The sequence below is a fragment of the Pseudorca crassidens genome, chromosome 12 (genome assembly GCF_039906515.1).
Source record: "Pseudorca crassidens isolate mPseCra1 chromosome 12, mPseCra1.hap1, whole genome shotgun sequence".
Lineage (NCBI taxonomy): Eukaryota > Metazoa > Chordata > Mammalia > Artiodactyla > Delphinidae > Pseudorca > Pseudorca crassidens.
Genome location: NC_090307.1, coordinates 42301345 through 42328032, shown reverse-complemented (window position 1 = coordinate 42328032; position 26688 = coordinate 42301345). Strand labels below are relative to the sequence as shown.

The 26688-nt window shown below is 42.8% G+C and overlaps 1 protein-coding gene across 6 annotated transcripts in view; it reads left to right on the top strand.

Moving 5' to 3' along the window:
* Nucleotides 1–26688, top strand: part of MAPRE2 (microtubule associated protein RP/EB family member 2) — a 162365-nt gene that overhangs the window by 49193 nt on the left and 86484 nt on the right. Inside the window, exon 1 of one of the 6 annotated variants that reach the window (XM_067699338.1) lies at nucleotides 12736–13009. The exons of 3 other annotated variants lie outside the window; for them this stretch is intronic. In XM_067699338.1, the coding sequence (XP_067555439.1) occupies nucleotides 12891–13009 (119 nt within the window). In that variant the 5' untranslated portion in view covers nucleotides 12736–12890. Of the gene's footprint in view, nucleotides 1–12735; nucleotides 13010–26688 lie in introns of those variants that run through there. 2 more of the 6 variants (XM_067699339.1, XM_067699343.1) reach the window with 2 other exon arrangements.

Genomic DNA, 26688 nt, shown 5'->3' with positions numbered 1-26688 from the left:
CACACAGTTCCAAATATTTTTCTTGTGATGAGAACTTTTAAGATGTACTCTCTTAGCAACTTTCAAATATACGATACAGTATTATTAACTATAGGCACCGTGCTGTACATTACATCCCCAGCACTTACTTATTTTGTAACTGGAAGTTTGTACCTTTTGGCCCCCTTCACCCATTAAACCCACCCCTCACCCCCCACCTCTGGCAACCACCAATCTGTTCTTTGTGTCTATGAGTTTGAATTTGTCGTTTTGTTGGGGGGGCGGTTTCCACGTGTAATTGAAATTATGTGGAATTTGTCTTTCTCTGTCTGACTTATTTCACTTAGCATAATGCCCACAAGGTCCATCTGTTTTGTTGCAAATGGCAAGGTTTCCTTCTTCACTATGGCTGAATAATATTTGTGTGTGTGTGTGTGTGTGTGAGTGTGCAGGCGTGCACGCGCACGCACACACACATGCTCATGCGAGCCAGTTTTCTTTATCCATTCATCTGTTGATGAGCACTCAGGTTGCTTCCATGTTTTGGCTACTGTAAATAATGCTGCTGTAAATATGGAGGTGCACATATCTTTTCGAGTTAGTGTTTTTGTTTCCTTCAGGTAAATACCCAGAGTGTAATTGCTAGATCATATGGTGATTCTATTTTTAATTTTTTGAGGAAACTCCGTACTGTTTTCCATAGTGGCTGCACCAGTCTTACTTTCCCGCCAACAGTGCGTGAGCATTCCCTTTTCTCCAGTCTCACCAACGCTTATTTTTTTATTAGCCATTCTAACAGGTGTGAGGTGATATCTCACTGTGATTTTGATTTGCATTTCCCTGATGATTAGTGATATTGAGCAGCTTTTCATGTACCTGTTGGTCATCTGGATGTCTTCTTTGGAAAAATGTCTATTCAGATCCTCTGCCCATTTTTAAAAAACCATGTTGCTGGTTTTTTTTCCCATTGAGTTGTATGAGTTCCCTATATATTTTGGTTATTAACCCCTATCAGATGTATGATTTGCAAGTATTTTCTCCCATTTGGTAGGTTGCCTTTTCATTTTGTGGATGGTTTCCTCTCCTGTGCAGAAGTTTTTTAGTTTGATGCAGTCCCACTTACTTGTGCTTTTGTTACCTTTGTTTTGGGAGTCAAATTCAAAAAATCACCACCAAGACTGATGTCAAGGAGCTTACTAACTATGTTTTCTTCTGAGAGTTTTATAGTCTCAGGTCTTATGTTCAAGTCTTTAATCCATTTCTTTAAATTAATTGATTAATTAATTTTGTGTGTGTTATGTGTGTGCCTGCATTGGGTCTTGGTTACTGCACGCGGGCTTTCTCTAGTTGCGGCGAGTGGTGGCTACTCTTCGTTGAGGTGCACAGTCTTGTCATTGTGGTGGCTTCTCTTGCTGCAGAGCATGGGCTCTAGGCACGCAGGCTTCAGTAGCTGTGGCTCGCGGTCTCTAGAGCACAGGCTCAGTAGTTGTAGCGCACAGGCTTATTTGCTCCGTGGCATGTGGGATCTTCCCATATTCCCTGCATTGGCAGGCGGATTCTTAACCACTGCGCCACCAGGGAAGTCCCTGTAAACCATTTTAAGTTAATTTTTGTTTATAGCATAAGATAGTGGTCCAGTTTCATTCTCTTGCATGTGGCTGTCCAGTTTTCCCAACGCCATTTATTGAAGAGAGTGTCTTTCCCTATTGTGTATTCTTGGCTCCCTTCCATAAATTAATTGACCATGTATTTATGGGTTTATTTCTGGACTATATATTCTGTTCCACTGATCTTTGAATCTGTTTTTATGCCAATACCGTACTGTCTTGATTACTATAGCTTTGTAATCTTGTTTGAAATTGGGGCATGTACCTCCAGCTTTGTTCCTCTTTCTCAAGCTGCTTTGGTTATTTGGGATTTTTTGTGGTTTCATACAAATTTTAGGATTGTTTATTTATTTCTGGGAAAAATGCCATTGGTAGTTTGATAGGGATTACATTGCATCTGCAGATTGCTTTGGATAATATGGACGTTTTAACAATATTCTTCCAATCCACGAGCGTGGAATATCTTTACATTTATTTGCGTATTCTTTAATTCTTTCAATTTCTTTCATCATACTTTCCAATGTACACGTCTTTCACCTACTTTGTTAGATTTATTCCTTTATTATTTTTAATGCAATTGTAGTGGGATTGTTTTCTTAACAGTTCACTATTAGTGCGTAAAAATGCCACAGGTTTTTGTATATTGGTTTTGTATCCTGCAACTTTACTGCATTTATTAGTTCTAACAGTTTTTTGGTGGAGTCTTTGGGGTTTTCTATGTACTATATCATGCTATCTGCAAATAGTGACAGTTTTACTTCTTCCTTTCTGATTTGGATGCCTGTTATTTATTTTTATTGCCTAACAGTATACTATATTAATTCTAAAGTGGTATCTTCAGTAAGGAAGATACCGTCTCCCATATCCCACCTCGAAAACACACCTACTGCAGTTCTAATTTTTTTTAATCCTAGAGAAATATTCAGTGGCCTGGCTTGGGTCACAGACCTAAACTTGAACCAATCTTTAGGTCTGGGAGGATGGAATATTATAATTGGCAAGCTTTACTAGAATCACAAGGTTTGAAGGAATAGTTCCCAGAAGAAGGAGGGGAAGACAAAAATAATAGAAATGCACTAGACATGCTTTTTGCACTACATGCCATTATGTCTCATTCATATTGATTCCATTGCTGCCTCTTTGAAGGCTTATGACATCCTCATTGAAGAGACTGGAGATGGGCCTTTGGGGGAGGGTATGAAAGGCAGGCTGTGTGAGGAGTTAATCCCAAGAATTGATCTCGCTCTCTCAGCTGACTGTTAACTCATCGTGGTTCCCTATATGTTAAGATCCCTTTGGATTTCCTAGGAGTCTGATTCCTTCACATAGAAATTAAGTGGAAGCTACCTGAAGGTAAGCCTTCATGCTTTTATGTGCTATACTCTGTAGTTGGACCCCTCATGCTCATGCCCTATAGCGAGTGTGAATTGAGAAAAGACACTTGGCATTATAAGCTCTTGAGTAAACAAAACGTAAGTGCTAATTAAAACATTTCTTATGGAGACTTAGATCTTAATTCATGATTTCCAGTTGCATTCTCTCCCTCTCTTTTTTTAATGAAGTAAGCTTTTTTAATTTTCTTTTTAAAAATTTTATTTGGATGAGGTCAGAAATTGGGGAATTTCTCTTCCATTACTCATACTGCTTCCCAGCTGCTGGCCTCATGTTCACTTCACACGCTGTTGAGGAGCCACCCGTGAGCCGTAGTTCTGCCCCCCACACACCAGCCTTGTCAGAGAAGCCCCAGGCTCAGGAACACCCTCCCTCCCAATGTCCCTGCCATGGGTGGCCTAGGTCCTGAGTAGCTCTGAAACTCTAGAGGCCACTGGTACCTGTTAGAACTCCTGTCTTCCCATCCCTCCACCTTGGCTTTGAATTTATATTAAGGAGTCTCTTTACTCAGTTGGTACTTTTTAATATCAAAATCAGAAATAAAGTCCAGTGGGCTAGTTAACTTTTGATAGCCCTGAAGAAATTGTCTCTTGAAAGCTTGTGAGGCTTCTGGAAGATAATTTACTTGTTAATGATAACATTTGCCCCTTCCTTTCCTTTGCCCCTCAACCGAGCCCAAGGTGCCTTTTATTCTTTCTCAGTTGTCCTACCCAGCCCGTTCATCAAGACCTGTTTTGTTTAAACGTGGAAATAAAATAGGGGAAGGAGGTAAAGGAATTTCATGAACTTGGGCATGGACACATTTCGGTAAGAACGTTCGACTAGGCATGTCTAGCGTTGGAGGGTTGAATTGTCACAGTCTTAGCATAGTGAAAATGAAAGCAGATTTCAGCTTTGAAAACAAATACCAAAAAATGCCTGTGGTCTCCTCTCCCCTCCAGAAGATATCAAAGAAATGTATATTGATGGTTGAGTCTTACTCAGAAAAAGAAAATAGTTAATCGCTATAAATAAGGGTAAGAAAATTAATTTTCCCTACTAATCACATATACCGTTAACCCCCAGTTGTGGTATCTCCTCCTCCCTCCCTCTCCCTTAACCATAATTTTTTTTTTAGTATCTTTTATTTTATTACTTATTTATTTATTTTGACTATGTTGGGTTTTCGTTGCTGTGGGCGGGCTTTCTCTAGTTGCGGCGAGCGAGGGCTGCTCTTCGTTGCGGTGCGCGGGTTTCTCATTGCGGTGGCTTCTCTAGTTGCAGAGCACGGGTACTAGGCGCGCAGGCTCAGTAGCTGTGGCACACGGGCTTAGTTGCTCCGCGGCATGTGGGATCTTCCTGGACCAGGGCTCCAACCCGTGTCCCCACGTTAGCGGGCAGATTCTTAACCACTGCGCCACCAGGGGAGCCCTCTTTAACCATAATTTACAACTCCTATCCTTCCAGTCTCCATCCCTTACTGCCATGAATACTGCTCTCTTATCCTACCTCTCATTCCCACCCACCTTATTCTCTCGTTCGCCACCCTTTTCCTGGCGTTACTTCCTCGCTCCCTAGACTGAATTGCCTTCAGGGCAGCGGTCTACCTTCTCTTGCTTCCATGTCCTAACGTCTCAACCCTGCTGCTCCCCAGCCCTAGATTCTGCATTCTTGCACCCAGGTTTTATCAGACCCTAGTGGAAGGCAGCCTGAGCTAGTGAACAAGGATGACAGCTTTGATGCCTGGCGGGTGTGTTCACGCCCAGCTTTGCCACTTCCTGGCTGATGAACTGGCTAAGTTATTTAACTAGCTGCCTCCTCTGACAAACAGGACTTAAAATCCCCCTTTCCTCATAAGTTTCTGTGAGGATTAAAAATACCTACCCAATTGAAACAGAGCACTTGGTCCCTAAAAAGTACCCAGTAAATATTAGGTTTTGCTGTTATCGTTGTCTTTGTTGCTGGAGAGGATTCTGCATCTGGACCAATAGATACTGTGAAGCCTGCTGCAGAGTGATGGCTCCTAACTTTGGTTTTAAGCCAAAGTCCTCACAATGGCCGTTCAAAGCCCTGTACATTCTGGTCACTGCAATCTTTTCTACCCTCACCTCCTACAACCACCCTCCTACCCAACAACACACACATCACACACTCAAGTATAAGATTCACGAGGGCAGAGAATTTTGCCTGTTTTGCTCATTTCTGGCTCTCCAGCACCCGTTATTCCTAGCATGTAGTAGGTGTTCAGTAAATGCGTGTTGAGTGAATGACCGAGCCCCAGTACAAATATCATGGCCTTGGTGAAGCTTTTCCTGTCTCTCCAGTCATGGTTGCTTTCTTTTCTATTTTCCTGTGCTACTTAATACATTCTTCAGTTATAACATTTATCACATTGTATTTTTATGGAAAACATATTTAAAGTTCTTCAGTTTAACAAGATGGTATAATTCAGAAGCACATTTTTACTTAATAGAGTGAAACCTTAAATTGCACAGATTTGATTGGTTACAGAAATCATAATGTTCTGCAAGTTTGTGAATTGCGTTCCCATCATGTTCTGTGAGTTATTCCACAAAATTAAGTCCAACCTCGAGAAAATCCAAGAAAAAGCGAATTAGAAAGCAAATTCCAACACACAGAGAAATCTTCCCTTAAGCAATGGCACGTTCTATATTTTGACATTACAGAAACCTCGCTTTTTTACTAGCAAAGAGGAAGGAGGCTTGCAAAACTCTGCCTTGTGGACATATCGGCCTAGCTATAATTGTGGCCGATAAATAATCTTCAGATACAAGTAATCTCAAAAGTCAATCCTGGAAGAGTCCACCTGCTCAGGTTGGTTTTGAAGGAGGGCATTCTTCATCTGGGGGAAAACATTTACCAATTTTTCCTAAATAAAACGCTATTACTAAAAGCCAGGAGGCATATACATATTCTAGACTTCTCATCAGATCTAAAGAAAGAACTAATAAAATCTTCTATGCCTCAGGGTGAAAGTAGCGAGCAAGGACCACTCTCAAGTACATCTCTATGCCACCGATGTGATTTCAGAGCCAACGCCGCTGGCTGGCCAATCATGTATTTATTCACTGCTGTCATTTTGGGTGTGGAGCATATTTTAAGCCACTGATTGATAACCTGTCCCTGCCATTCCCTACTGGAAAATATCAAGACATATGCATGGGAAAATTGCTTGTCCCAGGGCAGCAGTGGTGACCGCTAAGTGGAATCTTCTGTCTGCATTCAGAGGCGATAACAATCTAAGGAAGCTCCCCTCCCTCCATCTAAGGTGGTGTGACAGCTGTGAATGCCTTTGACAGCAGTGATTATCAGCTTCAGTGAACACATTTTAACTTGGAAAAGGCATTCGTGAGGAGCAGGTACTGCTGGGATGGAATCAGGATTAGCATCCGTTCCTGGCTGATGATTTCACATCTTCTCTACTGTTGTATTTTGGATTTCTCAAATCCAAGGCAATGCAGAATCCCTGTTTTAGACAAACCTCACATGTTGGAGAAATAGACAATGATTTCTGCCAGGATGCAATTATCGGTGCTCTCTGGCCTAAACCTCAAGAGAAACAGGACTGTGCTATAACCTAGGAACTTGGAAAATTAAAATCTGGGTTGGTGCCCAGTTCCATCTTCCTTGATTGTGCCTGTGGACTGGGACGGCGGCTGGTTTCCTTTTTCGCTCGTTGCTCTTGCTCTGTGTCTGCTGGGTCTGCCTTAATAATCCTGCTCTCCAAACACACATTGTAAATATTCGTTTGACTTTTGGGGGGAAGGGTGGGTCTTGACCCCATAGAAGGGGACACATCTGGTGCCTAACAAGTGCTCGTTAATGAACATATTGGCTCCTCCAATACTGCCGAGAGCTTTTTAGTGCAAATACTTGTTGATGCTAGTTAGTTGCTGACAATATATACATGACCTGTAATTTAATGTCACCTCATTCCTTCAGTATATTTGTTAGGTCAGAATACTAGTGATCTTGCTAAGAATTACAGTTTCCCTACTTATTGAAGATTTCTTTATTTTCTTCAGTAATCACTGATGGGTCTGATCTGAAATTCAATGTCTTAAAAATACCTTTGAGAGCACCTTATCAAATCCAGTCAACACTTCTGTGCCCTCATCTGTTTTTTGTTTGTTTTTTTGGGCGCTCCTCGCAGCATGCAGGATCTTAGTTCCCCAACCAGAGACTGAACCCGTGCCCCCTGCAGTGGAAGCGTGGAGCCCTAACCACGGGACCGCCAGGGAAGTCCCATTCTCTGCCCTTATCTGATTCAAACACATCTGGCCCAAGAGACACCTCCCTCCTCTCTGATACTCACTTCTCCCCTGGGCCCAGTGAAACCACTCCCTCTTGTGATTGGCCCCATCGGGCCAAATCCTTTGCCGTCTCTTTGCAGGCTTCTTTTTTATCACTCAGCTTTTAGAGAGTTCCATCCCAGGCCTTCTCTTTCTCCTTGAGTGAGGGCATCCACACCCTCAGCTTCAATGATCACCCATGAGACAATTTCCTCCAAATCATATGTATCTCCAAGTGAAACATATACGTTCAAAGACCCACATGTTCCCTTATTCAACAAATACTTAACGAACACCCACTGTGTGTGAAGCCTGGTGACCAATCACTGTCACCACTAGGATGTCCTGTAGGTACTTCTCTATGTCCAAAACATGCTATGAGAATCTCTCTTCCAGAAGGACAATTCAATCTGTATTTCCCATCTTTTTTGTGTGTGTGTGTGGTACGCGGGCCTCTCACTGTTGTGGCCTCTCCCGCTGCGGAGCACAGGCTCCGGACGCACAGGCTCAGTGGCCATGGCTCATGGGCCCAGCCGCTCCGCAGCATGTGGGATCTTCCCGGACCAGGGCACGAACCCGTGTCCCCTGCATCGGCAGGCGGACTCTCAACCACTGCGCCACCAGGGAAGCCCATGTATTTCCCATCTTGATGAATGATATCGTTATCCCCTTGGTCACCCAAGCCACAAACTTAGGATTCACTTGAAATATCTTTCTCCTTCACTGCCCACCCTTAATCCCCATCAACATCGTGCCCACATCCATTTAGTCCAACAAATCATAGCAGTTATTCCCTCTGAATATCTCAGATCTGTGCTTGCTCCTACAACCCCTTGGCTCCTGTCTAAGTTTAGGCCTTCATCCCTGTTTGATGCATTTTGATCTCCAACATGGGACTTCCTGGGTGGTGCAGTGGTTAAGAATCCACCTGCCAGCATGGGGGACGCAGGTTCGAGCCCTGGTCTGGGAAGATCCCACATGCCGCGGAGCAACTAGGCCTGTGCGCCACAACGACTGAGCCTGCTCTCTAGACCCCGAGAGCCACAACTACTGAGTCCATGTGACACAGCTACTGAAGCCCGTGCACCTAGAGCCCGTACTCCACAACAAGAGAAGCCACCACAATGAGAAGTCCACGCACCGCAATGAAGAGTGGCCCCCGCTCGCTGCAGCTGGAGAGGGCCTGTGCGCAGCAAGCAACGAAGACCCAACGAAGCCAAAAATAAACAAACAAATAAATAAATACTCCAACGTGTCTTCTATGCTACTGCAGCATCAGACCTTCTTGATATGCAAATTTCACCACAAATTTCCCTTCCTAAAGCACTTCATGGTTCCAAAACACCTTCAGAGTGAAGGTCAAGCTTCATAGCTTGGCCACAGCCCCTCCTGCACCTGGTCCTGGCCCTGTCCTCTGCCATCGTGCATTCTGTTCTCCATCCATACTAAACAACTTGCTGTCTCCCAGGGATATCACACCCTTTCGTACCTCTGTACCTAAGTATATCTGCTTGAGAAGCCCTTTGTCTCCCCTCTACACTACCGTTCCTCTTTTAAACGACAGTAGAGCCTAGTGGAGAAGCATGTCAACTTTGGGGCCAAGACATGCTGGACAAGTTGCTTTTGCTCTTTGAGCCATCATTAGGGTCATTGTAAGAATCAAATCAGATATTTGTTGAATCAGTGAATTATGTATTCATGTAGTGCCTACTACCTGCCAGCCCTTATGCTGAGAACCAAAGATATAGCAGTGGGCAAAGCAATGGAAGCCCCTCCCTAAGGGATCTTGTATTCTGTTTAGCACAGAGAAAGTGAACAAAAAAGGTTATAATTATTACTCACCCAAGGCTTAAGTAATAGCTCCTTGGGGAAACTTTTCAGACCTACGTCCCAGTTTCCTTTCTGAATTAGGTGCTCATCTTCTATGGCTCTATATCACACTGTATGGTGCCGTTATCACAGCATCATGTTGTGTCATAATTGCCAATATTTTCCTCTTGCTCGTCTACAGCTCTGAGTTCCTTGAGGACAGAGCCTGGGACTTTTCTTCTTATGTTACCAGCTTGTAGTACACAAGAAATCCAGCTATATGTGTCAAGTGAATGAGTGAATGAACATTTCAGAGTATGCTTAACTTATTGTTTAAAAATAGCATCTACCACTAAAGACCATTTGCTATAGGCCAGAGACTATGTCAATTGCTTCAACTGTATTACGTAATTTAATCTTCACGGCAACACTATGAAACCAGTATTATTACACCTACTTCATAGATGAGGAAACTAAATCTTAGAGATGCAGAGTAACTTGCTAGGGTCACATAGCCCGCAGGTGGTGAAACCAAGCCAGGGACCCAAGTCTGCCTGATGCCAGAGCCCCAGCTTCAATCCAGGATGCTTCGTAAGAGGAGCCATTTCTCTATGGGGCAGTTGGAGATGTAGGATGATGGTCTGGATATACTTTATTTTAGATACGTCTGTGTACGTAAGACAAACCTTAACCTACAGTCAGATGTACACGAGACATTTTAGCTTATTTGTGTGTATGTGATCTGTGCGACTCTCTTGGCCCCGCTGAGGGGGACGGGAAATGAAAGGTTTTAAAAAGTTCACAGTATTACAGCCTCTTCCAGTTTAGACTGTCTTTGGAGCGCTCGGTCTCTTGCGTGAATATTCAGTCTTTTAGATGTCCTCCTCTCTCCCTGGGTTCTCTGCCTAACTGTACCAAGCCACTGATTTTAGTGTGATGAGGCTGCACCTTGATTGGGGAGGAAGGTGTTGGGGAGACACTCTTTGAAAGCCATCTCTTCCCAGAGTCTCAAATGGGACTTCTGCCTCATTAGGCAAAAGAAATTCCCTTAGGCTGAGAACAAAGCCAAAACCTCTCTAACGTCTCCCTTCAGGGACCCGGAGGTGGGAGATTCTGCTTTTTCCCACTTCCACCTGCTTCTTTCCAACCTTGGGGTTGGAAAGGGTACTCTCCCCGCCCTCTTCCTGCCTGTTTGGCGTTTCTCTCCGTCCTAGCATCCTCCTTCCCAAAGTGGAATGTGCCTTCCCCTTCTCCCCAGGGCTAAACTGGAGAATGGCTGCCAGGTAACCTGATTTATGGGGAGAGGAATGAAAACACATCTGTTTAATATTTTCAAATTATTACCCCTGTTACCCCTGCATCTCGGAGGGTAATCACAAGTCTCTGGGGGCTCTCTGGGTCCCTTTAGAGTGGTGTGGTTCAGAGCAGTCCTGGAGGAAGACTTACAAGACTCTTAGGTACCTCCTCCACCTGCCTCACTACCCCTCCCCTTTCAGCCCATTCACCCAAATTCCTGGCCATAGTCCTCTTTTTCATGGACAGCCCAGAAACAGTGGGAGTATTCTCTCCACAAAATTAGTTGGTAAAACCAATGATCTATACATACATTCAAATTCTGACAAACATAGTCCCTAGGATAACACCAGTTATGTAACCTATTACTTAAATATGGGATCATGGAAAAGAAAGCTATTCAAAAGAGCCCCAAATGAGAGAATGTATGCGGAAAACATTAAATATTTGATTTGTAGACTGTGCCTTTTAACTTCAGACTGTTCCCAAAGAAAGGGGAAGCTTTTGTGAAGAGGAACAAATTAGTAAGGAAATTAACAGCCATGGGTCAAGTAACAGAAATAGTAAGAGGAAGTGTTGATCTTTGTAGCAGTAACTACACTCTCATGCCCCTTTAGCTCACTGTGCAATGTGAGGCTTGCTGTGTATCTCTTGTACTCAGATATTTGTCTGTTGTACCTTGTGAAGTCTTAGGTCAGAATTGGATCCTTATTGTATGAAAAAAAATTCTCATGTCAGTTGAGATATGGATGAAGGAATCAACTTGTGCACTGTGAATTCACTGGAGAAAGTAGAAAATAAAATTATTAAAATATAGTTCAAAAGGAGAATTCAGAATAGGAAAAAATGCCCCCTTATTTAAGATTATCATTACCATCTGGGTTGTAAACCATTTGACTCTAATTCTAGGAGCTTGATGCCAGAAATAACTTATTACCAGGGAAATATGCTGGAGAATTGTCAGGAATGACAAATTTTTTTACTTGTTTTAACATCTGTATCACAAAAATGATAAAGCTGGTAAGCCATACAATGATGTGAAGGCATGAGCCTAGTACTTTCTGCGGCATATATTTATGCTGTCTTTTACATTCCAATTCTCCTTCCTTTCCCACCCCACAAAGGGTCAGAGACCACTTTTGATAAGCAGAGAATCCTTCAAACTCCCTTCTTCTTTCTGAAGGAAAGCACTGGACACATCTGGAATCTGTTCAGAATTTATAATCTAATCCATACACTTTGCACAGTACTAGCAATTCTATTCACGGCTCTCTTTTCACAGTGGTCATGTTGAGAAGTACATAAAGTACTTGATTCTTACCTTGATCTATAACATTTATGAGTTCACATTAAACATAGACCACCACTGTCCAATCACATTGATAAAAGCACGTCATTTTGAAGTTCCAGTTCACTACTTCCTGGCTGTGTGACCTTGAGCATGTTGCTTAATCTCACTAGTTTACTCATCTTTAAAATAGGGATGGTAATAATAATAGTACCTGGCTCCTAGCCAATGTATTTGAAAGCTCCATTGCAATGATACAGAACAGCTTGAATGTTGAGAGCCTCCAAATACTAAATTGGATGTTCACGTGTTTAATTCAAAGGAAATAAAATACATGACAAGGATTTAATTATGTGTATCAGGAGACAGTATAAGAATTTGAATTGGGAGGTCGTGTGTAATCATGATGTTCTAAAATGGTGGTTATCTTTTTTTTTTTTTTAACTCTGGGGATTCTTTTGTGCAGAAAATCTCTTAATTTGCAATCTTTGATCTTCTCATTATTAACGTAAAGGTATATTGATTAGAAGGAAATGCAGCTTCCTCTTAGCTTTTCAGGTTTGGGGCTACTTTCGGGGAGGCGGCTGCTGCTGTTTGGAGAATGGAGGAGGAACCTGGAAGTTTTAACCCCTTAGTCTGATATACTTTCTAGAAGGAGGCTACCAGGTCGTGTTATATTTTTCTGAAACCAGACGGAGTTTAATTTTCAAGACACAAGAACTTGGTATCGAAGGAGTTAAAGGGTCTCCCACACCCCTCTGCCTGAATCGTTCTTTTGTGTACACAGCTGCAGTGGGAGCTCGGGTTGGAAAGGAAATGGTTAGAGGAAGAGCTGGTTTTCAGACCCAGGCGAGTCTGCGAGGGGGGCCGGGGGTGGCCTGGGGTTTTACATGCCAGATGTAGGCCTGCCCGGGTGCCTGCTTGGAGCCGCTGGCGTGGTCACGCCGGGGCCCAGCGCTAATCAAGACGAGGTGATGAGTTAGCGGGTTGCTATGGGGATGGGCCGGGCCACGTGACCAGGGTGCTGCTGCCGGCGCTTTGACGTCAGCAGCCGGGAGGGCGGGCCTCGAGAGGGCGGGGCGGGATCCGAAGAGGAGAAGGGAGCTGCGAGCAGCGAGCAGGCGGCAGGCGCGGTCTGCGCGAGGAGCAGGCGAGCGGGAAGGCGAGACGCAGCCACCTTCCTCACCAGCCAGCCCACAGCGGTTTGTTTCCATCCTCGGGAGTGCGCCAATGCCCGGGCCGACCCAAACCCTGTCCCCAAATGGCGAGAACAACAACGACATCATCCAGGATAACGGGACCATCATTCCTTTCCGGAAGCACACAGTGCGCGGGGAGCGTTCCTACAGGTAATGGGGCTGGCACGGGAGCGGCGCCGGGCGGGGGACCGCGGCGGGCGGGCGCGCGGAAGTCCGCCCGTTATATAATGGAGCAGACGCTGCCCCCGGACCCGGCTGCAGACGGGCGTTTGTAAAGGCGGTTGTGATTATTTGCTATCTGTTTCCATGTGTCATGTTGGGTGTGCACGGAGGCTTCCCGATTGCAGATGGAAAGCATTTTGTGAATAGGTTTGCTGCCTGCAAGGGGTCTCCCTCCATCTCTTTCCTTCCACATTGATTTAAAAATGCAAGCAATTTTCTCCCCCTCTCCAAAGGGAGACAGGCTGGAGCACTTCCTTTCCTCCTTCCTTTTTAGATTTTAAAGGAACCATGAGGTAGGCTGTGCCTGAAGACAGGGAACCAGGAGGATGGTGAGGAAAAGGTTTGCGCTTGCCCTGGTGTGCCTGTGTGCAGGAAAGATGGAATCCTCTAGATTAAGCTGCAGTCTGTGATGTTGAACCGCCAGATTGATGGAGCTTTGTAAGAATTCTGCTCGCTGATTGGTGCAAGGATTGACAGCAGAGGTCATGGTGTCAGACATTCATCAAAATTTTCTCCATAGAACCCAAGGATTATTAGAAAGAGACTGGACTGCAATGGACCTGAAAAGAACTGGGTGCCGTTATGCATTTTCTTAGGAGTTTATGGCCTCCGCATGGGTGGGGGAGCCCGCCCTTCTTATTTACAGTAGGAAGGTAATTCCTGGTATTTTGCTGAGGTCTGATTTGAGGATGGGACTGATCTTGGTCATTGTGTTGTGAGCCTTTTGATTAATGAGGCAGCCTGTACGGTTGGCATCATTTTTACATTAGCATATCTGGCAATATGTTCTAGTAGATAAGCTCATTAAAATTGTTTGCATTGTTTGATAAGGATAACAATGTAATGGAGAATGCAGCTAGAGTCTAATGCAGCTCAAGGCCAGACTTTAAGGGAGACTGATAGCTTCGCTCATATTTCCTCTGAAGTTCTTTTGTACTGGGGTAGTTATTTTTAAATGTTACCTTGATAACCGCTAACAATGCTTTTGCTTTGAGGCAGAGCGCACATACCTCTGAAATGCATCCTCTCAGCGAGCAACAGGAAATAACTTTTTTTTTTTAATGCCTTCATCTAAACATTCAAATGGTATTATGGGCAAACTAGTCTGTGTGTGTGTAAATATTGCATATTTTAAAAATAGAGCCGAAAGTACCCCCACATCCTCTCTCTTTGACCAAAGAAATGCTATGAGCTGACTGAAAAAAAAAAAATTATAAGCAATCTTTGCCCTGTCATCTCTGGCAGTTACATAAATAGTGGGAGTTAATTTTGGCTGTGCCCATGAGGTCACCAAAATCTCATGCCTATGGTTCCAAGTAATATGTTGACATGGCATCCTTAGAGATTCCAAGTGCTGGTTAAACCAAGCACTTAATATAAACCAAAATTGGTTAATATAAATTTGCTTAATATAAACCAAAATTGGTCCACAACCTCTGGGACTCTCCTTTTGGAGACCCATGAGACTGGAACTTTGGGTCCCTTCTCTCCTTTACTTCTCTCCACCTTTCTCTGGACATTCCAAAGCTTAAAGTAGAATTTAAAAACAAAAACAAAAACTCTGAGTTGCTTTTAAACCGCACTTATTTAAACTGCTCTTATAGGTGATAAATTTGAAGCCCATATTTCTTCAGTGATTTCACCTCTGGCACTTAGGTAGCAGTTGTTTTTAAGACAGAGTTCGAATTTTACCACATGGGCCGAACGAAGGCAGTCGCCTGGTTGGGTTTTATTAGTCATATGAGCGAACTTGCAATGGCAGTGGAAAAATCATTTGGTAGAAAGGTTAAATGCTACCTTTTGTTGATGAATTATTGCTTTAAAATAAAAATTTATTCACCTTTTAAATTCAGTCCAAGTTATTATTTCCATTTCCTGAACTATTTCCAGTTTGCTGTCTGAGTCCCTGTATGGTACCTGAAATTATGTGAAGAACAAAACTGAATTTGAATAAAGATCTGACTGAGCAAAATCTTAAGTCACTAAGAGCATCATCACCTTTGTATTTAATATAATAGGAGTATTGGATGCTATAGTGAGAGAAGTCATAGGTTAAATGAAAGAAGACTCCAAAATTACATTTGTATTGTGTTATGTAAAGAGTGCACATGGAGACAGACACACTTGATATTTTCCTTGGTCTGTTTTTCTTTCAAAGTGGATGACCAACGTAGTATAACTACCACTTATTTTTTTGGAGGGGTGGAGGGGAAGGAAAAATGTGACACGTTTTTCTATCCAGGAAGTGTTCCATAATTATTTTGGCGTCCTGAGGCTGGAGTAATATTGCCATTTAATTGCTGAGGAAACTTGGAAGGCAATTTGAAAGCCAGAGGAGAGATTTAACCACATAAGTTTTACTTTGGCTGTAGGTTCATTTTGGCCCCCAACGATGAGGTGAGCTTGAGAGTTCTGTTGGAGTGCCACGGAGGGGCCTGAGTCAGCTGAGAGCCCTGGGAGTATCACAGGGAATTCTCTTTGTGGTTCCTTTACTGACTTCTAGGTAGGGCCGCAGCAGGTCCTTCAATCTTTGGCTTTATTTTCTACCTTTTCTTATTACATATAGACTCTCTCATCACATTCTTATAAAAGTTTTTGTGAAGTTAACTTCAAATATCTAAAACAAACACCATCTTAAGAGGTATGTAGATATAAGATGAGCGCAGTTATTACTGAAAGGGGACTCTTCCAGGTACTGCAGGACAAGAACACCCCTCACCTGGCTGGGAGCACAGGTGAGAGGAGAAGCAGACACCCAGAGAACAAGACTGTTCTTTCCAGCCCCATCTGGGGGCAAGTGGTCACTCTTCCCAGGAGGAGACATTATTGTCATAATATGTGCACGAGATTGTTTATAAATAAGGATCAAATATGGTTCACAACCCAGATATCTTGATCCAGGTATCTCTTGGTATAAACAGAACCCATTTTTACAGACTGAACTAGAGGGGGTGGTAAATCATTATTGAAACAGAGTGCACTTCGATTAGCAGAGCAAGTTTCCTTTAGAAAATTACCCTTCCATTAGCAATTTCAATTGAAAAGAGCAAGGGCAAAAATGGCTCAGCAGAGCTGACTGGACGTGTTTCCACGGCTCACGTCCACTCCTGTGTGATCGCCTTCTCAGGCCCAGCTTCCTCATTGCATTTATGAGCGATAGAAATCCATATATTTTAAGAGCTGCCTAAAAAATAAATGTGGTGTGGGCCATCTGAGGTGACTGTTTAATTCACAGAGCGAACAAGTCGAGCTCTTGCTCTGCTGGGAGGGGCGACTCTCTGTAGCTCTGTTTCATGCAGATGCTCGTAGGAAATGAAATTTATTAACTGGCCCTCTGCCCACTGCATCTTTGTTTGCATGCTCCAGGCTTTTAAGAATGAATGTATAAGTCCAGAGGACTGGTTCCACATGGGTGTTAGAACACGCAACTACAGTAGCATGTGTTTCTGAATACTTAAAAAAATAATAATAAATTACTTGGCCCCAGGCAATGGACTGTAAAGAAAAGCACAACGAAAACTTAAGCCTAAAACATTGGCTCTGATATCCAACTTTGCCAGTTTTGAAAAATGAACTCGTGGTAAGGAAAACAAAAAGAAATAATGTGTGTGTGTGTGCACACGCATGTGCACAAAAGATAGTTGTGAAAGCGTGTTCTGTTTAATAGAAGCTATTGCAACACGCCTCACTTTAACCAGAATGTAGACTTCAGATCACATTCCCCTGAATAGGAGCTGCAGACAGCAGAAGTCTCCTTCATACATCTCCATTATGTATATATTAGTATCATCTGGGTTTACTACTGTCATAGGAGGTTTTTGAAAAAGTGATTTTTGTCCTTTACATTTTTCTTAGTATTTTTAAAGGGTACTTGATGCTTTGATTATTAGGTGCCCAATTTTTGAACTTCTTTTCAGGGTCCTTTGTCAGGGCGTCTGCTAAGGGGATGGTCTTCCTGGTGCCCTTGGTGAGAGGCTCACCCCTGCTCAGCAGTGGTTGTCACTGGTCTTATCTCTTTACGGTACATTATCTTAGTAGAACAGTGGTTTGAGATGGTCCTCTGAATTTAGGAGGTTGATTTCCATACGCAGTATCTTTCCTATATATACAGAGACCTCTTGAAGCTGCAATGAATAATCCCTTAGGTCAGTGGAGGGGGAAATATCAGGACTAATCTAAATATTCCGTTTGGCTTGGAGAATTAATTTGACAAATGCTTGAGAGTCGTACTCTGGCCAAGTTCTCTGCCAGATGTGCCTTCAAGGACCTTGAGTTCTATTTCAAAGTCAGATGTGTGAGCTGTTCATTTTGTAACAGGTTTACTTTGTTGTGAATATTTGGCTTGGTCTGATAGCCAAAGTGGATTGCACTTCCTGAGCCCACAGTGACTCAAAGTAGAAAAAGACACCCTCCAGGCCAGTGTGCTGTAGGAAGCTAAGAGACATTGGTGGAGACCAACAATTTGGGTGAAAAGAGAGTGCAGACTTTAGAATCAGAATTTTCATGGGCCTGGCAAGGCACATATTGGGCAGAAGCGGAGAGTAGGGCAGGAGCATTGGAAGGCAGGCAGGTGACCAGAACTTGAAAATAGAAAGCCATTGAAAGCACATTAATTGGAAGACAACATAGTAAAAACAGAGGTGTGTGCTGGAATTGATCTCCCGTTTTGCAGTGAGAGTTGAAAGGAAAATGGAATCCTCCAGTGCCCCACCCTGCAGAGCCCAGAATTCCTAGCGAATACTTAGCTTGCTCTAGTAGAGAGAACTCTCCAGCTCTAGTGTAGGTAGATGTTCCTGGCTCAAGTCATCTTTCCCTCAGTAGAACCAATCAGGGCAACTTCTTCCCAGAACGGGTTTGGTACTTAGGTCAGATGGTGGCTTCTGTATTTACAGATGCCCACTTCATAGTTACTGGGCTAAAGAGATGGCTGTTGTATAGAGTTTACACTATTTTGATCCTCCCAAACTCCCCAGGCTAATTCGAATTTTACTCACTTGAACCAGGACTGACTTAAAGCGTTATCTTGTTTTTTCTGAAGGAGCGGAAGGTGGTGATAGATGCATGAGATGGTCAAGTTGATGGCTGCTTTTAGTGATGGATGCTTTTGTGTAATGTATCTAGTAAAGGAAGTGTAACTAGAGCTCAGTCTTTGTCTTTTTTCTAGACCTCATTTGCTTCGGGCAGGTAAAATGTGCCCAAAGAGCCAGATTTGGGTTATGACGTGGAACAGAAGAGGAGTAGGGCAAGAGACTTGAAAATGAAGAGCACGCGTTATAGAGTGTGCATTGGCAGAAGTCTGTAAAACTTGGGATCTTGCGTACAGAATTGGTCCCGAGGTTTATAGCCAGTGCTTGTTACATCATCCGTAACATGACAGTGCTCTTCCTATGAGGCACACTGTTTTATGTTTCCTAGAAGTAGTGTTTATTTTTCTTTTATAACACATTAATTCTTTGTTCTTAAGAGAGCCTACTCTGGCAAAGCCCTGAGAGGTAATTTGTCAAAAATGCCAGCGGCATTGACATCTCAGGGCGTCGTTCTTGGGTTCACAGTTCTACTTTGGTTACAAACAGTAGTCTCCCCTCATGCAAGAGCCCGCCTGGTTCCGCGCAAGGTTTGCATTTGGTGCTCAGCAAATCAGGAGAAGGCGCAGCCACTAACATGGGCTCCTCTTCCCCCACCCCAGTCTACTTCCATTTTGTCATTTTGGAAAGCCAAAACGTGTTTTCAGGTTATTAATAATAAAATCTTTTAAATTTCCACTCTTTAAATAATTACACAATTATTGTTGTATTAAAATTTAAGCCAGGGCTTCCCTGGTGGCGCAGTGGTTGAGAGTCCGCCTGCCGATGCAGAGGACACGGGTTCGTGCCCCGGTCCGGGAAGATCCCACATGCTGTGGAGCGGCTGGGCCCGTGGGCCATGGCCGCTGAGCCTGCGTGTCCGGAGCCTGTGCTCCGCAACGGGAGAGGCCACAACAGTGAGAGGCCCGCGTATTGCAAACAACAATAACAACAACAAAATTTAAGCGAGAATTCCGGCAGTCTAAGAATCTGTTCTTTGAGCAAACTTATGGGGTTCCTTCTGTACGCCAGGCTCCATGCCAGGCACTTGAATTCAGAGATAAATCATGCAAAGCCCCTTCTTGAAAAGCCTCTAGTATTGGGGACAGCAGGCAGGAAGGCAGTGCTTGACGGAAGAAATCTGAGGTGAAGAGGTACCTCTGACCCCAAGAAAGTAATTCTGTGATTCTTGTGCTGATGCTCGGCCAGGGCAAAATTACCACTCCTGTAATTTTCAGAAGCTGTTAGAAATGGCGCATGTAAATAAAAGCTATGTTTGAGTGTGTGTGTTCCCTACCACGACCTCTGTGTATAAGTTTTTATACAGCCCCAAGGCACAGGTTTGAGCATTGTTGAGTGACCTATGTGGTGGGAAGGTAGTCACTTGGGGAAAAGTAAAAGGCTTATCTCTTTTGATCCGCCAAGTTTTATATTTGTACTGACCATCACTATGTTTAAAATAGTACAGTATTCTAACTTTTATGTAAAGAAAATTTATATATTCATATTTCCTTGATGTGCATGGAGAAACTGAAGGAATATAGACTAATCGCAGTGGAACTGTACAGACCGTCCCTGGGTACCTTTCTTTGTTTAACAAAAAAGCTTACGACTATGTAAATGCACTACCTAATCAATCAATGGTGTTTCATTTAACACCTTAGTAGCATTTTAAAAATTAAATGAGTTTTGATTTTTAACAGTGAGTTGTACGTGCTGAAGTGTGTTGGGAAGCATCTCAAAATATCATGGACTTGTTGAAGTCACATGGATGATATTAAAGATTTGCCTAACGCAAGTACTGCCCTTTAAAACGTCGCAAATCACAGATGAAACGTGCTCGCACAGCATCCGCCCCTTGAGGTTTCACACATAGCAATGCATAGTCCATGTTTTGTTTCCTTTCCCCCAGAGGCCATCGGAGCGTGATCAGTATCGTTCTTTTTTTGTGATGCGGCCAGCCTGCTTAGTATGCAACAGGAATCTTGCACTAACTGCAAAATAATCTTCTGTGAGGATTCTTTGTCAGTATCCGCTTTGGGTGTTTCTCTGCTCATTTATTGAGCACCTGGTGTGTGTCAGGTATTGTGTAGGGGCCCTTAAAAATGTGAGATTGCGGGTTATGGCCATTTCTTAGCCACTCTGCTGCTGTCCTCTGCCCCAAGCCCCACCTCCCGCCCCCAGCTCTGAGTCTGACTCGCCCCCTTATGGAAGTTATTGAACAATATCTGGCCTTGATGGGACCCCCCGCGGTCGTGCTAGACACCAGCTAGGAAACAGGCCATCTGCATTCACCAGCCCCTCCCCCGCCCGTCTGGGTGAAGGCTGAGTGGATCCCATGGAGACTGACCAATTAAGAAGAAACAATAGGAGAGCTTTGAATACATTATCCCAGCTATAGGGACCTGCTGCTCACCGGCGGCAGCCACGAAATAGAAAGCTTGCGGAGCTCGTGAGCCAAGGTCTCTGCTAGAAAAGGAGGAAGCGGAAGAGGGAGTGATTGGTGGGTGCCGTGGGGTGGAGAGGGGAGCGCAGGATGAGGGCTTCTTGGGGTGGATGTGTCAGCCCCTCCCCTTCCCCCCTGGCTTCCCATCTCTTTCTGTTTCTGTGGGCCTAGTACATCTGTCCCTCCAGCACGTATTCTCCAGAGAGAAGGAAAAAAAGATGAGAGTCATCAGCCGCCTAGGCAGGGGGCTGAGGACAGGAAGGCATGGGGACCTGTAAGTCTTTCCAACACCCCTTAGAGGGGCTGGCAACACACAATAAACGGAAAAGCAGGTTTGGTGTTTGGGAAGCCGGTTTGTCTTTCCCTGGAATTTCTGACAGGCAGATAGCATTGTCATATCACCGACTTTAAGATGTCAGTGTGAACATGCATTGCAGGCTGTGTGATGAGTGTCACTGCTACCTCACCTCCCATTCAAAACTTAGTCTACCCCCCAGTAAGACCAACTGGGGCTCTCAAAGTCCCAGATTGCTGCTCAGAGAAGCAGGGAGCGGTAGCAGGCAAAGCTTGGTCTCTGGCCTGAGACACTCTGCCAACCCCTTTCTAACTGTTTCATCCAGGGTGAATTTTTTAGCCTCTCTAAGCCTCATTTTCCTAATGTGCTAATGGAAATAATAATAGCATCAACCTCACAGTTCTTAATGAGGACTTAAATGAGATACGCAATATAAAGTATACCAAGCAGTGAATGGTGCAAAAGTAAATGCCTTTAAAAATGTTAGCTAGTACTGTTGCTTGTAATTTCAATGTACCCTTTTACCCTGTCTTTATAATTAGCTATGACCTTTGTGTCATCGGTACGTGTTACAATACTTGGCACATAGCAGATGTTCATTAAAAGTTCAAATTCAGTCTGGGAAAAATTCAAACAAATTATACTGTGCTGTCCCCCACCTTACCAACTCTATTAAGAATTAATTTTACATACCGTAAACTGTATCCATTTAAAGTATATGATTCCATGAGTATTGGTGGTATGTATGCCTTTGAAGCCATCACTCCCAAAAGATTCCTGGTACCCTTTGCAGTTCATATGTCTTCTGTCCACAGCCCCAGGCAACCACTGCTCTGCTTTCTGTCCCTGTAAATTAGACTACATTTTATACAAATGGAATCATACAAATTGTACTCTTTAGTGTCTGACTTCTTTTACTCGGCGTAATGATTTTGAGATTCATCCACGTTGGGTTTACCAGCACATCATTACTTTTTGTGGCTGAGTAGTATTCCACTGTATGGCTATACCATATTTTATCATTTACCAGCTTGTGAACATTTGGGTTGATTCCAGTTCTTGGCAATTATGAATAAAACTTCTATGAATATTCATGTATAAATCTTTGTGGAGCAAATGTTTTCATTTCTCTGAGGTAAATATCTAGGAGTGGAATGTTTGGGTAATATCATTGGTGTTTAAGAAACTTAAGAAACTGCAAATAGTTGTCCAATGTGGTTGTACCATTTCACATTTCTACCAGAAGCATAGGAGAGTTCCAGTGGCTTCACATCCTTGTCAGCACTTGGTATTGTCAGTCTTTTCAATTTGGCCATCCTTACAGATGCGTACAGGTATACTGTTGAGATTTTAAGTTATGTTTTTTTGATGATTAATGATGTTCAGTGTCTTTTATGTGTTTATTGGCCATTTGTGTATATTCTTTAGTGGAGTGTGTGTTCAGATGCTTTGCCTGCTTAAAAAAATTAGTTGGTTTATTGTTATAAGAGGATTATAAAAAGTATAACCTAGATACTATAATATAGTCTTGACTTAGATTTTAATGGATTTGAGTCTTGTGTTTTTAACCTGAATATAATACCTCTCAAGAAAAAGAATAGTTTTTTCTACGTGTTCTTTATCCCCACTGCCTTTTCTAGCAATTAGGTCCAGCTCTTAGTAAATATATATTAAATGATTCTATTAAAAAAGACTGCAAAATAATAACAGGATCATTATATTAACTCAGGGAAAAACCACTAAATCCACTTAAAAAGTTATATTAAAGAGTTAAATTTTGGAGCTGTGTTTTCTTTGGGGCCTTGATAGATATGAGATGCTCTTTTAACTCTGTGGGGAAGAACCCTGTAATTCTGTAGATACTCTTTTCTTTCTATTGAGTGTTCCCTTAACGCTGTATGAAACTTTCTGCTATTGAATTTAAAAGGAAAATGTGTGTAGAAACGTTTTCTTCTTTAAAGAGAGCAAGGAGCCATTTTCATACTTTCGAAATTTTGCCCAGGATAATCAAAGCATTATATGCCTCCCCCGCCCTTTTTTTTTTTTTTTTTTTTTAAATCTTGCTCACTCCTTTTCATTCTGTCTAATCTGGCACTTCTGTTGTTGTTGCCAGTTTGGCTCCTGACTTCTCAAAACCCCTAAGGAGAAATTGCCTCAAGTAGAGTTTAGAAACTGGGAAGCAAAAGCTCAGTAAGGTCCTAGGTTTACCTGAAAGGATCTGCTGAGGGCCCTTGTGATTTTTGAAAGGGTAGGAATGCTTGGCTTCCAGAATCTTTGCAGCTGAAAACCAAATTTCTTAACCACATATGTTTCAAAACCCAAAGATACTATAAAATAAAGGTCACTTGTGACTTCACAAATGCCATAGGTCTACTAGTAGATTTCGAGTGCAACTTCTTTCATCTGTCACTTATTCATTTCATTGCAAAACCGTGAGGCCAGATTTCAGCTGAATTACTGCTTCTATGATGGCAGTAATCTCTTGCTGTCTAGGTCATGGATGATTATTTTCTGTGTTCTGTTTAGGACTGAGCAAGTTATAGCCACTCGAGGATCAGTTGAGAGTTGAAAGTGTTCTTTTTGCTTTAATTGAGGTTGTTCCATGAAAGGAAGCCAAATACCACTCAACAGGACATCCTGTGATTCCCTTAGTTTACGATGGCCAAGAACATGACTTTTTTTTTTATAAGATGATTGCTTGCTTCCTTTCCTGTTAACAAGGGAGCCCAGAACCGATGGTGTCCATTTGGCTTTAAGGACAATAACTAGCAAACAACTAAACCTCGCTCCAAAATCACCTAAAGAATTATAGGACCTGGGCTTCCCTGGTGGCGCAGTGGTTGAGAGTCCGCCTGCCGATGCAGGGGACACGGGTTCGTGCCCCGGTCCGGGAGGATCCCACATGCCGCGGAGCAGCTGGGCCCGTGAGCCATGGCCGCTGAGCCTGCGCATCCGGAGCCTGTGCTCCGCGGCGGGAGAGGCCACAACAGTGAGAGATCCGCATACCACAAAAAAAAAAAAAGAATTATAGGACATAGACGAACGTCCAGGTCTTTTTATGTGAGCCAACAATGATTTGGTCATTGTTTGCATTTAAGTGACTGCTGGTTCTGTTGTCCTGAAATAATAGCTGAAAAAGGGAGGAAACTAGACCAAACTAGAAGTTCTAGGAATTAAATATGTTAACATAAAATCTGGAATCGGGTATATTATGGTATATCTGAACAATGAAATGTAGTGCAAGTACTACACATGAAGAAGATATGGAAAATGTTCAAAATGTGTTAAGAGAAGTAAGCTGATTAGTACAAAAATACGTGTGCATTGTATTGGTTTCCTAGGGCTGCCATAACAAATTTCCACAAACTAGGTGGCTTGATACATATTCTCTCACAGTTGTGGAGGCTGGAAGTCTGAAACGAAGGTGATGGAAGAGCTCTGCTCCCTCTGAAGGGAATTCATTCTTTTCCTCTTCTGCGTGGTTGCCCTCTGTGTCCCTTGGCTTGTAGCCGCATCACTTCAATCTCTGCTCTCTTATCACATGACTTCCTTCCCTGTGTATCTGTGTCTCTCTGGGTCTCTAAACGGTCTTCTCATAAGGACACCAGTCATTGAATTTAGGGCCCTAATGTCATCTTATCTAATTACACCTGCAAAGACTCTCTTTCCTAATAAGATCATATTCTGAGGTTTCGAGTGGACGTGAATTCCAGGGGGCACACTATTAAATCTAGTGTACGTATTTGTGTGTGTGTGTGTGTGTGTGTGTGTATAACTGTTTTTATAAATGTACATGTATAAAATACACACACACCCCACACACTCATATAAAAGAGGTCTTTAATTTTATTTTTATCTTTATTTTCTACTTTTTCTCTAGTGAAAATGTACTGACTTTTTAATATAAAATATTTTTAAAAATAAAAAAATAGCACTTTGACATCTACTTTTTAAAAATAGTAGTTTTTTTAAACTAGCATTCTACCTTGAAATTGTTTTCTTTGCTTCATCACACTATTATGAGATTTTTTAACCTTAATTTAAAATAGAAATTAATCCTTTGTAGCATATATACACAAAAATATATAGAGTCAATTCATATTTTTATGGTATTAATTGTGTTTATTATGCTTAGTATAACTAACACTGAAGTAAAGTAAACTAGGTCTTTGCGACTTTGGGTCAACCAGTATAATATCAGACCTTTGGTTTAAGTCTGGGGAAACACACACACACACACACACACACACACACACACACACACACACAAGTTACAGTTGGGCTTCCCTGGTGGCGCAGTGGTTGAGAGTCCGCCTGCCGATGCAGGGGACACGGGTTCGTGCCCCGGTCCAGGAAGACCCCACATGCCGCGGAGTGGCTGGGCCCGTGAGCCATGGCCGCTGAGCCTGCGCGTCCGGAGCCTGTGCTCCGCAACGGGAGAGGCCACAGCAGTGAGAGGCCCGCGTACCGCAAAAAAAAAAAAAAAGTTACAATTATACTCAGTTGCTGAATTCAAATTCATTTTTAAAATATGTTTTAAAGTCTCTAAGTTAAATTAATCTTAGGAACCTAGAAACTAGGCATGGGGGCAGGATGGGGAGGCACTTTGCCAAATTTCATCCATTCAAATTGACTCAAATACTGGTCAGTTTTTAACATACACATTCACTCTGGAACTCATGTCATTTACTCCCCGAATGCCTTTAGACTTTCCTGTCTCTAGTAACACCTCTATTTAGTCAAGTTGTTCATAAAGTCTTCTCATTAGTAATTTCCTTTCCCTTAATAATTTCTGAGTGCTCATCAATCAACTGTTATTTTTCTGTCTTTATCCCACGTTTAACAAAACATTCCAAATTCAGCAGGGACCACAATCCCCCGCGTTTGTTAAACTACAACAGTATATTAAATTTTGTCCTTTGCTCCTGGGTGGCCTCATACCGTAGAACTGCAGAATCAAAACAGGAGGCTTCAATTCAAGTAACTGCTATACATCCAACTCTTTCCTAAACCCAAGGGTCTGACTGTGTATCTGCCCCTCTGGTATTTCTGTACCTGATTCAGTTTGAACATGCCACAGTTCTTATCCACTTTTTCCTCACATGCTCAGTACCTGCACTTCCTTTTGAGAATCATAGTGTTCTTACACTGATGGCTGGAAATGTTTTAACTTTTGACCTGTGAAAAGGCAGCAGATAGGAGAGTGGAGAGGTACTGCAGGTTAAGAGCGAGTGTGTGTGTGTGTGTGTGTGTGTGTGAACTGATTTTTGTCAGGGGCTGTTGGGTATTTTGATGCAAGTCTATCAGCCCTTTCTTCATTCTCATAAATAAATAGTAAATGAGTTTATTGGCTTAAAACAGACAAACAAACAAAACTTTAATACTCCAATACAAGGCAGATAGGATTGGTGTTTGGTTGCCCAGACAAGAGTAGCAGGAAACCAGGGAAGGGGAAAGAAGGATGAACACTGACTCTGGGGTAGAACTGTAGGCAGATAGCAGGGAGTTTATTCTCTGGCCTAAATGAATCATTTCACCTGGGAAAGGAAGTTTGGGGAATGATGGCCTGGGAAACTGGTGATGAAATAGTGCTCCAAGTTTTGATAGTATTTCCTCACTGCTACACCAGTTTGGTTGAACATGACTAATCTTAGACAGAAATTTCCATTTCCTGTGCTCATGACTTGCAGCCATCTTGGATGTAATTCACAGGATGTCCTCTGGGGTTGGGGAGTGGGTTTGAGGTACAAAGCCAATCAGTACCTTGTCAACTAAAGGTGGTATTTAAGAAGTTTAAGGAAAG